The following is a 13756-nucleotide window of genomic DNA, read 5'->3' on the forward strand; positions in this document are numbered from 1 at the left end:
AAATATGCTCAAGGCATATCCCGACTCGCTCTATTTGAAATGTTATTAAATCCAGCCCAGAATATTTGTGCAAAGAAACTAACAGATGTTCCAGAGAGTTAGGTTACTAGGAAAATGGGCATACTGAATTGACACAAAAAAAATAAAGGTATTCAAATAAACACTTCTGAGTTATTGCACATTATAAGAATCTGCAAAATACAGTGTGTCTCCCGTCTTCAATACTCAGAAAACAATGTTTTGTTCACAGAAGGGATCAATGCCATACTTCATAATTGTAGGAAAGGCTTTTGCTTTAGCAATTTGTGTCAGGAGATCGGTGCGGCTTGATGCCAGAAGGTCCTTTCCTCTAGCCCTTGCTGAAGGTTGTGTCGGAGTCGGAAGCAGTATGACTGGCGCGGCTGTCCGCAATTTGCAGTCCGTCACTCGCCGAGAGGGCTGCGAGGATCACAATAAGGTTTGGTTTTGCTGTGTGGGCTTTGTGATTTGTGCTGTTGCCAGCATGCTGAGGCCCAAAGCCAAAGCGGTGAGTGAGTTTGAGTGGTCTTCTGTGAAGATCTGAGAGCCCAGAAGGTGAACCGTTCTCACCTGCATTAAGCTGCAAAATAACGTGGCTGCAGGCAGTTGGATGTCTTATGCATACACTTTGAGAAGTGCTATGCCGTCAAACTGACATTGCAGGGTTCAGCAGACACTCCTAACAATCCATTTAAGGGACTCCTCAAAGTGAATAAACCAAGAGCTTTAATAAAGTCCCTCGGCCGTCTCCCTAAGAAAACGCCTGCTTCTACTAATACGAAGGACATACGCCTCTATTTATGGGATGTGGCGTTACCCGAAACTGGGTCTGAAAGTGTAAAGCTAAATTATATTAATAAACTCCGCCCGCGGCCCCTACATGTCCGGTGACGCGGCTGATCTCATTCGAGGATGTTACTTTAAGAGATGTTACAACCCAACTAGAACTTGAAAATCCGGAAGCCTCTCACATTGTGGATGATTTAGTTCTTTCGGTGATCCCTTCTTGGGATCTTCTGATCTCAAACGACCAATACTTTAGCCCTAGCTATCAACCTTCACGTGGGAAGGCCGGTTACAGCTAAGGCGCAGGTTCATACAGTTGGTGATTTCTTGCCCCCCCCAACTATTGACTCAAGCAATTTACCATCAAGGGAGCTGGCTGTCCTTATGTGTGGTGGGGGGAGCCAGGGATGGGAAATTTTCTTTGACTCCTACTTCGGAACAGGCAATTCCAAATACCCTGGAAACTCACCAATTGATGTGTGGTGCAGGAAATAGCGCAAGGCTAGTAGTCCTGAGTGAGTCTGAAGGGGCGAGAACCGCACTGGCCCAAGAGAGGAACTTGTCGGCTTCACCAATACTTTACTGTGACCCCACTCTATCCACCTCATCTTCTTCTCTATCCGACCTCCAGACAATCCTTTAGCATATTAAACCCGCCTCCTCCCTCTACCGACCTAACTTTAACAGCCATGAACCCGTCTTTGGTAAAAACTATACAACATGCTTAATGAAAAGATTGTGATGCAAATTGAACTAATAGTGGCCAAGCTGACAGTTTGAGATAAAGATCTCTACTTGGCACGGAGCAATTCTTGGTGGCATTTTGCCACCTCAAACGTCTAAACTTCAGGTTGCTGAGGTATCACGATCTGGGGCCTATCCGGTTTTATGTGATGCAGATCTTATAACCCGAGAGAGGGTATGCCAGTTAAGAAGAGGTAGATGTCCTGATGACCCCAAAGTCATGTTTAGGGCAGAACTGACTTCTGGCCCTGTGTAATGACTCCAATCCCTTTTGGGTATTTTTGATACCACTAAAGAAGGGTGGAAAGTGGTAAATGACAAATCTAAGAATCAAAAGTGAGTGGGCAGACCACAAGCGTCTGGTTCTAGAACATTTCTTTGAAATTTGGCAGCACCTCTTCTACAAAACACTGTGGCCCACCCTCGGAAAGGCTCCATAAAAAAGACATCAAAGTAAGCAAGACTCTACAATGGGGAAGACCACCAGTGTGAATGACCACTTGTGGGAAGAGGATTTGGATCAAGTTGGAGAAACTCTATGTATCCTGATGGATAAAGATCTGTTGAATTTGACCACGCACTCGGGAGACTCTAATTGCGAGGCTCTCCCTGACAATCTGTCGCCTCTCTCTGTTTTATGTAGAGATTCCTTGATTTTAAATCACCTGGGCCCCCAAAGAGGGGTTTTGGAGGCTTTTCCATCATTCCCTCAGATCAGGGAGTCCCCTCCTTCGTATTGGTCACTCTAGATGCCCTCAACCTCCTCTCTTCTAAAGTTCAAGCTGCACCTTTACTGTGTGTAGAAAGTGATGTTGGAGCTGCTGCCGACCCCCTGAATGGTAATTGTCTCTTGCTTGAACGGTTGGTAAAAAACATTGACATTGAACAGAGAAAACATTTTCAGATTGTTTAGACCAATCCCTAAACTGTCTTTGGTTGATTCAAAAGACATTGATTCGATTGAATGTGTAAATGATACTGAGTTAAACAGAGTATTTTTGCATATTCCTTACAGATTGATAAAACAGGTAATTATGGAAATTGGGCTCTAAGTTCGACCTTTGGTATTTGTAATTTTTGAGCTCTCTGATTGGGAGAAAGACCAGGTGAGATCTCCCCCTTGTATTGACCTAGATGTCCCTGATGGGGCAATCCAGACTTCCCTGCTAACGGTGACCTGTTATAAGGGGAACCAAGGATTTAGGCATGTCGAGCTCCTCTGTCTAAATGAGGAAGGAAAAAACGAAGAGGGGGAGGATTGGTCCTGCTTTTGGAAGCATTAATAACTAAGCCTGCAACAAAGAATTTGCTTCAGGGGACCCAAGGGCCTATGAAGATCCAAATGGGGAGCTGGAACACTAGAGGGTTTAAAAAATCTTTCAAGAGCAGGGCAATCCATTGGGTCTTTTGGACGTTTTCTACCTGCAAGAAACTTGGCTATTATCCACCTCAATCTTAGATGGGTATTCGTTGTTACAGGTTGATGCTAGTAGGGGTCACTCTGGCACCCCATCGGCAGGCCTTATCACAGCTTGTAGAAATGGTATGGGCTTATCCCTAATCCCATGGCTAACATGTTTATCCAATTGACTAAGGTATCATGGTCTGCTGGGGGGAAGAGAGGGAGGTGTTGTGCTGGAATTAATGATTTTTGTATTGGTACCCTTGAGCAATATCCATGGAAACCTTTATAGCAAGTTTATTGACTTTGCTTGATGTCTGTGGCCGCTAGATTCGCAGATTGCTGGTGGTGTTATGGGAGATCTGAATATATCTTGCTTATAGGAGTCTAGTTGTAATAATCAGATAAGAACAGAGCTGTGGCTGGACTTAATGAAGAATAGAGGTTTCTTGATGGTCAATGGTACACTCTTTGGGGACGTCCCGCAGCGCCGGGCTTGGTCTAAGGGGGCTGTCTTCTTCCACGCGGGTCTAATATCCTCTTAAAAGCCCTCCCAGAGGAATGGGCAAATTTACTCTTTACAATGTTTAAGTCCATCTTACAAATACGCAGTGTCCCGACCTCGTGGAAAAAATCTATTACTGTTCCTATTTTCAAAAAGGGAATTCGGTCCGACCCAGGAAATTATCGGCCTATTGCTTTGCTCAATGTTTCAGGAAAATTCTTTACAAAGCTGGTGCTAAGACATTTATTAGATTGGGCAAAGAAGGCGAAGCATTGGATCATTTGCCATTGGGATTTATTCCAGGTTTGGGTACTTCAATAAATCTGGGCACTTTTGCTATAATTAAAGAACATCTGTAGGTGGGGGTCAACCAGTCTTTTTGCCTTTTTTTTTTAATAGATTTCAAGCATGCCGTTGACTCGTTGGACCGAGCTAGACTTTGAGCAAAGCTGGAGACCTGGGGGATGTCCACCATACCTGTTGGAAATGATAACAGATCTACACATGGGAATGTCTACTCAGGTCAGACTAAATTATCAGGGCCTGTTGTCAAGACCCATTGTGACATCTATGGGTTTAAAACGGGGTTGCATTTTTGCACCAGCCCGGTTCAACCTTTGTATGGCTGATATTGGGTCTTACCTGCTAAAAGCATGTGCATATCCTCCTAGACGTGGGCTGGTACCGATGGGTCCTATATCTGGATGATTTGGTCCTTTTGGACCAAACCCTGTTGGGTCTACCAAGGCAACTGGTCAACCTAGAGGAGTTCTGCCCAGATAATGGCTTTAGGATAAACACTAACAAATGGAATGCTTCTGCTTAGGCCAGGTCAAGTGACGAAGTGGGCATTCCCTTTGATGAGAGTATATAATCCTCCCCTTTAACGGGTTTCAGAATATAAATATTTGGGGATCTTGGCCAATGACACTAGAGCGAAACCTAATATAATGGTCTGTAAGTCAAGCTAATAGCTTCGCAGGGGCTTATTTTGCACAATAAGTATGGGAGGTTCTCTAATGAACCATTTATTTATTTACATTTATAACCATTGTTGACCTTCTATAAACAGAAGGTGGTCCCAACTATATCATTGAGTGGAAGCCATCTTATTTTTAGATAAAACGGACTGGAATAAATGGGAATGTTTGTTCTAAATGGACCGCCCATCCACATTTTATACTATGAATTGGTCTTTCATTATCTGTAATTGTAAGGTGGAAGCTTTTAAACCTTTTACGGAAAATACTAGGGCAGGCTAACTCCATCGTCCCAGTCCTGTGCCCATTACCAGAAGATGTTCGGTCTGGCGCCATGACTGATTAGAGGAGGATTTGCCAGCCTGGTTGAAAGAGGCAGGTACGAGTGTTAAAATATTACTGCAGAGACCGTATAATGCAAAAAAGGTGTGGACATTTGATTGGTGCTCTACAATTGCTGAATGCCATAGATCTACGGCTTTTAAAAATTATGAATTTGAAGAAAGCACTTAATTGTCTACCAAATTATTTATCTCGATTTCCTTGCCCTATTAAACAACGTGGATTTTTAAAACTGCGTTTGAACCTTTGCACAACTCGAGAAATTTTGGCCTCAAGATTAAAACGGTGGGAATTTGCTAAAGTTTGTCGATTTTGTGGTCAAGAAGCCAAAACCTTGAGACATTAGGTACGTCTTGCTTAGTACCGAATGATGAGAGAAATCTGCTTGTCAGAAAGCATTTTAACTATCATCGAGAAATTTCAGAGCTCGGAGTCTGGGTGCAAACCTTTAGCGGAAAGTATGTCTCATTGGCCTTGCTACACTTAGATTTTTGGCTCACATAAGTCTAAAATGAAAAACTGATGTGTTGAATTGTGTAAAATGTTTAGTTTTAAATTGCACTGTTGTAAATGTGGTATACTATTTGTTATTGAATTTGAACGTTGTTGAAAGGTTAAATATCAACCATAACAATAAAAAAAAAAGAAGTGTTGGAACGTCGATGCGGCTGACCAGGTGAACTGGAATAATTACCATTCTATAAATATGAACATCACTGTTCTGAATATTTCATGTCTGAAGTCTATTTTCTAACTATCGGATCCCAAAAATAGAATTGGCACTGTTTATCAATATTTTTGGAAGATGTGAATAATGTTCTCTATTCTGTTCTCCCTAAGGCATGTTCAATTCATGAACTTTGGTGGGGGCAGGGTGGTTGGAGGTGGGTATTTGAGAGGACTAGGGCAGTGGTAACATTTCTTCTCAAGTCGCTAAATGAAACGATATTCAGAACGCATGATGTCATTTGGCTTTGTGAAAGAAAATAAATAATTATGCTAAATGACTTGGCTGCTTAATGGAAGCCAAAGACTTTTGATCTAATAATACATCTATATATTTATTATATAGAAAATAATTGCAAATGCAGTTACTGAAAATGAGATTTCCATAAGGGTGAATAGGTTTTTAAAACCAATCTGTTTGCTATTGCTTTTCAAGATGACATCCAAATGTATTAAGGTCTGCCCCTTGTGTTGTGTATTAAGGTTTGGGTAAATAAAAAGCAAGCCCATTGAACAGAAGTGAGAGCAAAACATTTTGGCTATGTATACATTTAGGACCATTTCCATGAATTGCTTTGAAAGTTATGCAAATTGTTTCAAAAGCAGTTCTCCTTCCTTCATGTAGTGTGGCAGGTCAGACATAGGAGATTGACAAGAGGACATGTTTGAACAGGATATTTTATGCAAATAAATAATGCCTCTCCTAAGATGGTTTCCTTTTCTAAAAAAAACAACAAATGGGTGCTCGTCAGGACATCTTACAAAGTGCAGTCCTATCAAAACTTACAGTAACCTAACATCTGCCCTACCACGACGAAAGAAATGGCAATATGTTTTTATTTTGTTGTTTTTGTTTTTTTTTAAACACTCTTGGCATTTTATAATATCCCAAGAAACCTGCAATTCCTCCCCTGCACCCCCCTAACCCTCCAATACCCTACCCCCAACACGCTTAATAACTTTAATTTTAACTATATCAACAAAGTCACAACCCCACCCACCTCCCTCTAACCCCCCCCCTCTTCCAGTGTCCGGATTTGCCCTCCAGGCTTCCATTCCCTCCATCGGTCACAGCATGCAATACTCCATCGTCCATGGTTTCCCTGTGGATTGGATGGATCCGCTGCCAGTTCCCAAGTTCATGTCTTCCCAGTTCATCCTCCCACCCCTTCCTGTGCTTCTTCACGGAGGCCGTAGGTCATTCTCCTTTGACAAGTCATTTAGCAATTGGGTACAATGAATCGTTACATCCTCCCTTTCCGTCTCAGGGTCCATATTCTGCAAAACCGTTAGTTCCGCCAAGCCCCACCTCCGCACATCTTTCCGCCATAGATTAATCGCCGGGCCTTGTGGGCATTTCCATGCTATCGCCATTCGGCGTTTAGCCAGTGTAAGCAGAAACCGGGCCATTCTATTCCGTATTCTGTGTCTTTCCCCCCCCCACCCGGTAGCCTACCCCACAGACAAGTTTCCGGACACCATTCCCATCTGGTCCCCAACAAACCATTCACTCCATTAAGGACCTCATCCCAGTACTCAGCTATTATCCTGCACTCCCATATCATATGCCGAAACCCTGCCTGCGCTGTGCCGCACCTAGGACATTCATCCAATAGTTCCCTATTCATTGCCCGGAGCACCAGCGGAGTCACATATGTCCTATGTAAAATATTAAATTGGACCAGCTGGAAACGGTCATTCCTTGATGTCTTCAGGAGCACTTCCTACAGCTGTGCCCATTCTATCTCCGGTATTGGACATCCCATGTCCGCCTCCCATTTCTCCTTAACGCAATATAAGTTTTAACTTGGGAGATGGCTGCTCTCCCTTATTGATGGCTGGTTTTCTTATTTTTTTTGGTTGATCATTTTATTTATATTTTTCAATAAAAGAAACAGAACCATCAAATAACTACAAGTTGAAAGCCACTGTGAATACATTGTACATAATGAAATGTATAAAAAATGTAGTAATGACACCAGATTCCAAAGCAATATCATTTAAAAGTTGCATTAAAAAAACAAACCACTGAATCCACCACTAAAGGAAGTCTAACGCAAGACCCACACAAAAACTGTTTTGTTTTCTAACCCCCACCAAAGAGTTCTCTGTCTCTCCCAGTCTTCGGTTGGTGTTAGCAGTCCCAACTGAAATATCTGTTTCCTCTTGGCTACACAACGGCTGTAGCAGCCGGTCCAAACAGTTTCTACTTTTCCTGTTTTCGGGGGAGTATTCTCCTTGTTAGACATACCCGCTCCGCATGACCGGGGGAAGTCTGTGTTCACAAAAGCAAAGCTCTTTGCCCCTTGTAGGGTATTTCTCCTTTCTACCTTGAGTAGGTTACGGTCCTGCTCAGCCATGCTTTGGTTGTTTTCTCTACCCCTCGTGGGGTCTCACCCCGCATGAGACTCATGGGGTATTTGGAGTGTTAGCCCCACGTGGGCTACAGGCCTGCTCAACCAATTCTGGTTGTTGCTTCTTTCCACACACTCATGGGTGTTGAGATTAATTTCTAGAATCTTACCTGGTGGACAGATTTTAGGAGGCCATCCTAGTCATGGTTATGGTCAACAGAGGAACTCTGAGAGGCTATCCCAATCAAGGTAGCAATGCAGAGCAGTCAAGGCTATTCTCAGGAAAGTGTGAGTGGGGTAAGGGGTCAACAATGAGTCCACACAGTGAAGCACACAATAATTCAATTAAGACCGACATGTATAAAAATAGGGTTTATTCTAGGTCTCTAACACACACTGATAAATAAGAGGTGACAATATCTCACAACACGCAATAATAAACGGGTTAGGACGAAATGTCTGAATAAAATGTACCGACCTTACAAAAAGACCTTAAAACACATACCACCAAAAGTTCGAACTATCAAAAAAAAAAAGCAGGGGGCTGCAGGGGTGTCCCCTGCAACACCCTGCTCACTATAGTATACAGTATAGTGAGCGGGGTGTTGCGAGGGACACGGGACAACCCTGCAGCTCACCGAGCAAAAAAAATATTTTTTAAATAAAACGGGGGATGCGGGGGTGACCCCCACAACACCCCGCTCACTACACTGTACAGTATAGTGAGCGGGGGTTGCGGGGGACACCCCCGCAGCACAACTGAGGCGGGAAAAAAACCCAGGGGTGAGCGGGGGTTGCGGGGGAAACCCCTGCAGCGGCCCAAAAAAAAAAAAAAAGACCCTGCGTTGCCGGTTACTGATCACGGAACTGAAAGGGAACTGGCGCTGCAGGGACACAGCGCGTCTTAAAAGGTAAGTAGGGTGTGGGTGGTGGTATGTTGGGGGTGTGGGTAGGGGTGTGTTGTGGGTGGGGGTGTACGTTTTGTAGGGTTTTGAAATGGATGCTCGCATGGGAAATGTACAAACATTTTGTAGTGCGTACATTTCTGTTGCGGGTTATTCCGCCTCGGAGATTTCACGTAGATTATATATATATATATATATATATATATATATATATATATATATATATATATATATATATTCTCATAGGTTCTTAAAATGCATTCAATGAATGACTTGGATCAAAAATAGAGCTAAGTTAACTGATGTGCTAAGATGGAACCAAGTCACAAGAAATATTACCTAGCTTCGGAAGTCCAATCCCTAAGAAACGTGGGGCCTTGTGCCCAAAAGTCACAATGCTTATCCCTAGAATGTATCTGATGCAGGTAAGTTAGTTGTGTTGGTAATTGTTCAAAGGAAGAGCTGCAAAAAAGTTAGTCAATTGTGTGCTTATCGGTCAGGTTTTATTTCTCGTGTGCGAAGACCAAAAAGCAGTGGAATGGAAGCATACAAAGAGACTTGTTCTCAGTGTTATCCTATGAGGAGAGGGGGGGGGGGGGGGCACATGCTTTGTGTTTACTTGGCCCCGCCCTGACTCTGATGCTCCCAGATAACTGGATGGGTTGACTGGGGGTCGCTGGAGGTTGCATTTCCTGCCGTTGGTTCCGGTGAGAGGTGCCCAGGAGCTGTGGGTGCCAGGATTCTTCCGGTCGGGTCCTGAAGCAGAGTGCAACCCTTGGCGATGGGGAAATGCAGAAAGCACTGAGGCAGCCTTCTACAGGACACTTCACAGGATGGGGAAGGCGAGTTCCAGCGACAGCCACCACACACAGCTGACGCCAGGCATCCTTCCAGTCGCGGGTGTAGAAATCCTTGCAGATTCCTTGAAGTTGACTGGCTGAAATTCGTCTGAATGTTCCGGCTGGAAACACAGAACAGTTGTAGCGAGGTAGCCCACTGAAGTGCTGGTCAGTCAACCGGGTGGTCCAGGGACACTTCTAAAAAGCTCAGGAGGCTGGATCCTCGAGAACACGCAGAGACTGGTTGGTACTACCAAGCACCGCACAGGGCTTTTTCAGATCAGGTAGTCCAACAGGTCTTTAACGGGCCAGATTAAGAAGGGGCTTCTGGACCTCTTCAGGAGTCCTCTTCAGATGTTCACTTGGTTCCTTTGAGGGCTTCTTGGCTCCAATGCTGATCTGAAGAAATGGTTGCAGGAGTCCTTTTTTTTTTATTTTTTTTTTTTAATCCAAAATCCAGCCTGCAAGCAAGTCCAAGCCCACCAATGGTATGGCTTGTCAGCATTCAAACAGCCAGTATTTGTCCAAAAAGGTGTCGCTATTGGTTTCACTCATGCCCCACACCTAGAGTCACTGGCTCCACGGATGTGGAATGGGACCAGACAGTGCCACCTACTTTCTGAGTCACACACCACGGCATTGCAAACCCGCTAAAGCAGCAATTGCATGACCTTCTATTGGATTTCCTTGCCTTGCAAGGCAGAAAGACCAAACCACAATATGGGCAAAGTGAAAAACCTGTGGCGTAGTCATTTTAGGGCACTAGCCATGTTCAGTAGCCATAAGCGGTGAACCGAATGTGCACACTACAAATAACATAAAAATGGTAAAAATATAATTACTGCGACAAGCTTGTCTTAGGCACACATAAAAGTAACCAGAAATCCCAAGCATAAATGTCTAGGGTGTTACAAAAGTAGCCCAATTGCACTGCATGGTAAGAGGCTGTGTGCAATGTTAAAAAGATACAATTGTAAAAGTCAAAAGGGAAACTTAGTTTCCCAGTACTGATGGTCTGGACGACTGATCATTCCCCCCCCCGCCCTGCCCCCAATTAATTGGGCAAAAACGATCAGGGGAGTGAAGCTGAAGGCCTGATTTCCCTGTAAAAAGTCAGTACAGGTTCAGAAACAAAGGCAAAACATGTGGGGGTGAATAGAACTATGGCTGGAAAGTTGCCAAAAGAGAAATAGCAATGGGGTATTCAAATGATTTACCCGTTGTGGACTACAGGCCTGCTTAGGCCAGTTCTGGTTGTCACTGCTCCCATCCCCTTCTGGGGTATTTAGATTCTTAGCCTCGCCTAGCCTGTGCTACGGGCCTTCTTAGCCCTGCTTTCGTTATCCGTTCTTTTCCCCTTCAGTGGGTTGGGAAAACTCTAAGCCCATTGTGGGCTTAGTTGTGGCCTTGTTGCCCTCCACTCACTCCTTGTATGGTGCTCGTTTGTGGAGGCAGTCCTTCTGGCCAACATGGATCCATGCTCTCTACCTGGCTCTGGTCAGCTTTCTCGCATCTCTTCTTCCTTTCTGGAAAAGTGGTACATCCGTACGTTTCTTCTGGTTTGTAGTTGCTTTCTTCCTTGGAGTTCCCTGCCTCAAAACGCTCCCTGCCTTCGAAGCTGCAGCGTTCCGCAGGCTGCCCTGGATCTCCAACCACCATGCTGATTGTGTGGCTCTTTGGCTCAGCCCTTCCCGCGAGGGAGAAACTCCCTCCTCAAGCCCTCCTTTCTCGCTCTCCGGCTGATTTTTCTGTCCTTCTCTTGGAGCCCAGGTGCTTTTGTGTCCCTTCCTGAAGGGAAGGGTGGATTCTATTGTTTCCGACCTTCACAGAAGGGTGTAAACCGATAGAGGTCCGAAACCAAACCATCCACTTTAAAAGGGCCCTGTACCTGATGGCCCTGTGCAATTACCATATAACCCATAGACATTTGTTGCTTTGAAGTAAAGATAGGTGTAATGATCTCCTTACTTCGAGATTCCTTGTCCCTAGAAGAGGGCGGTTGGGGGGGGGGTGGGAGTGGTGGCTCAGGAGAATCTTGCTTGCCCCATCCCCTAGGGAGGGTATTGTGTAGCAGGCTCCCTTGTACCAAAGGTGGTGGCTCTCCCTTAAGGAGAAGGGCCAAATTCCCTGGATTCATCACAGTAGCCAATGTAGAGACTGAAGTGTTGGTGAGAGGTGATGTCTAACCCAAGCACAGTAAGGTCCACGCAGCTGCTTACTGAACTTTCTGGATTGTAGAAAAAGGTATGCTGTGGCTCCTAGGCAAAGACTTTTCCCTTAGTGTAACCTAGAGATTACAATGTCACATATGGCCATGTATTTCTGAGGCCACGCTAAAAACTGGAGGATCTTTCTAAAGGCTTTCAGGTGTGGAACGTTTATTTGATGGCCATTTGAGGTTGAGGTTCGAGAGAAAGTTTGGCATCCAATGTCGCACCTACTTTTTTTTTTTTTTTTTTTTTTTTTTTTTTTAACAATCCGAGTCAGTTGAAGCTGGAATTGGTAAGTGCTTTCTTTTTGGAGGGTTTGGGAGGGGGAGCGGGCGTTTTTTTTTGTGGATTGAGTAAGAGATCATGTGCCATCCAAGTGTTAAATTCTTTTAATGCAGTCCAAGATATCGAATAAGGGAGACACATTGCTCTTTGTATAGTTGTAGCGGGAGAGCTTGAGCAATTTTAAGAGGTAAGGTGGGAGAGGTAAGGATCGAAGAGTACGGTGGAGAGTAGGATACACCGAACAGTCATTCCTTTGAACTCTCAATGGAAGTGATCAAAGTAAATGCATTGTGAATGAATGCTTAGGAAGTACCTTAACTGGGCAAGGGCCCTAGCTCCCTTTCCGCGTCAAGTAGACATTGACGGAGTATATTCAAGTCAAGTAGGTTCTATGCTGCTGACAGAGTAGAATTAGAGCAGAGGCGTTATCTCGGTCACCACCAACTTTGAGCCTTTATCAGATGGAAAGAACAGATACTGTACTGTTACCTCGTCTGAAGCCAGCTTGCCCTGTGTCCATAAAGTCTTGGCCTTCAGTGAAGTTAATGAGCTGGTTGCAGGTGCCCTATCTGCAAATTTTTCTAAATAGCAGCAGTTTGCAATGGCTCGTAGGTAAGCTTTGCAAATATAGCTGAAACATCAACTACATTTCTTTCCAAACATACTGAGACTTTGTGACCCATCCTTGAGCACAAGAAGGGTGGTGCAGAAAACGAATGGGGGGGGGGGGCGAGGGATCTGGGGTAGTAGCTCAGTGACCAAAGAGAGCAGCTTTCTAAGGGACTGAGTAAAAGGCCTCCAATATGGTTGCATGAAAATGGGGAATGGCGCAAGAATGTGGAACGCTGGTAGGCTGTAAGAAAAGCTCTGTCTTTAAGGGTAGACTGCCCACATTGGTGACAACATATCTACATTGTCTTAAACTTTGTTAGGTTAATTTATTGAAGTGTGATAACGTTATTCTAGACTTGCCAAGCTTTTAATAGGGTAACCAAATAGAGGAGTAACCTTTTCTTATTCTTGTTTCAGGATGTTTGTGGGCTGCTTGTTCACGCTTGTAGACTTGTTCAACTTAACCAGGAGCATCTTGTCAGCAAGGTTTGCCAGCTTATTTATCATTTGCTCAACAGGCACCAGGTAAGTGAATCAACTGACACCATAATATTGTTTAGCCAGCTGAAGTCTGCTGCTCCCTAAGTGACTTAAGGAGGAGCTGGAACTTTGTATGCCACAATGGTATCCACTCCAAAATGGGCTTATCCTTGAGGGTTGGGCTGTGAAGTTGCTTTGCATTAATTGAATTGGGTCTGCAGCAGGATAGTGGAGCAAAGGAGTCATGTGTTTGCTGCGGGTGACGATGCCTCAACATGTGATGTTGCAGATAGATGTATCGGATGTTAGATTCTGAGTTTTAAAGGGACCTTCCTTTCCCCATGTATACATTGTAGCTCTTTACCATTATGGTTGTGGCATCTGCAAATGCACTATCCAAAAATCCTGGTCTATTAATCCTATTTGAATGTTTTTGTAAGTATTTTCATACTTCGGCTGTTCACTCCTTTTGTGAACCTCTTAACTTCTGAAGCTGGAAAGGAATTGCAGTCTGCAGAAGCATTACATCAGCACGGATACAAAATAAAATGTTATATTTTCTTTTACT

The 13756-nt window shown here is 44.2% G+C and overlaps 1 protein-coding gene across 2 annotated transcripts in view; it reads left to right on the forward strand.

Annotated features, from left to right (window-relative positions):
• The window catches only part of HEATR6 (HEAT repeat containing 6), a 1218923-nt gene that overhangs the window by 20836 nt on the left and 1184331 nt on the right, over window positions 1–13756 (forward strand). For both annotated transcript variants that reach the window (XM_069614663.1, XM_069614664.1), the window contains exon 2: window positions 13126–13233. In XM_069614663.1, the coding sequence (XP_069470764.1) occupies window positions 13126–13233 (108 nt within the window). The remainder of the gene's footprint in view (window positions 1–13125; window positions 13234–13756) is intronic.

This window comes from Ambystoma mexicanum, chromosome 9 (assembly GCF_040938575.1).
Source record: "Ambystoma mexicanum isolate Mex_15411 chromosome 9, UKY_AmexF1_1, whole genome shotgun sequence".
In the NCBI taxonomy this organism is placed as follows: Eukaryota; Metazoa; Chordata; class Amphibia; order Caudata; family Ambystomatidae; genus Ambystoma; species Ambystoma mexicanum.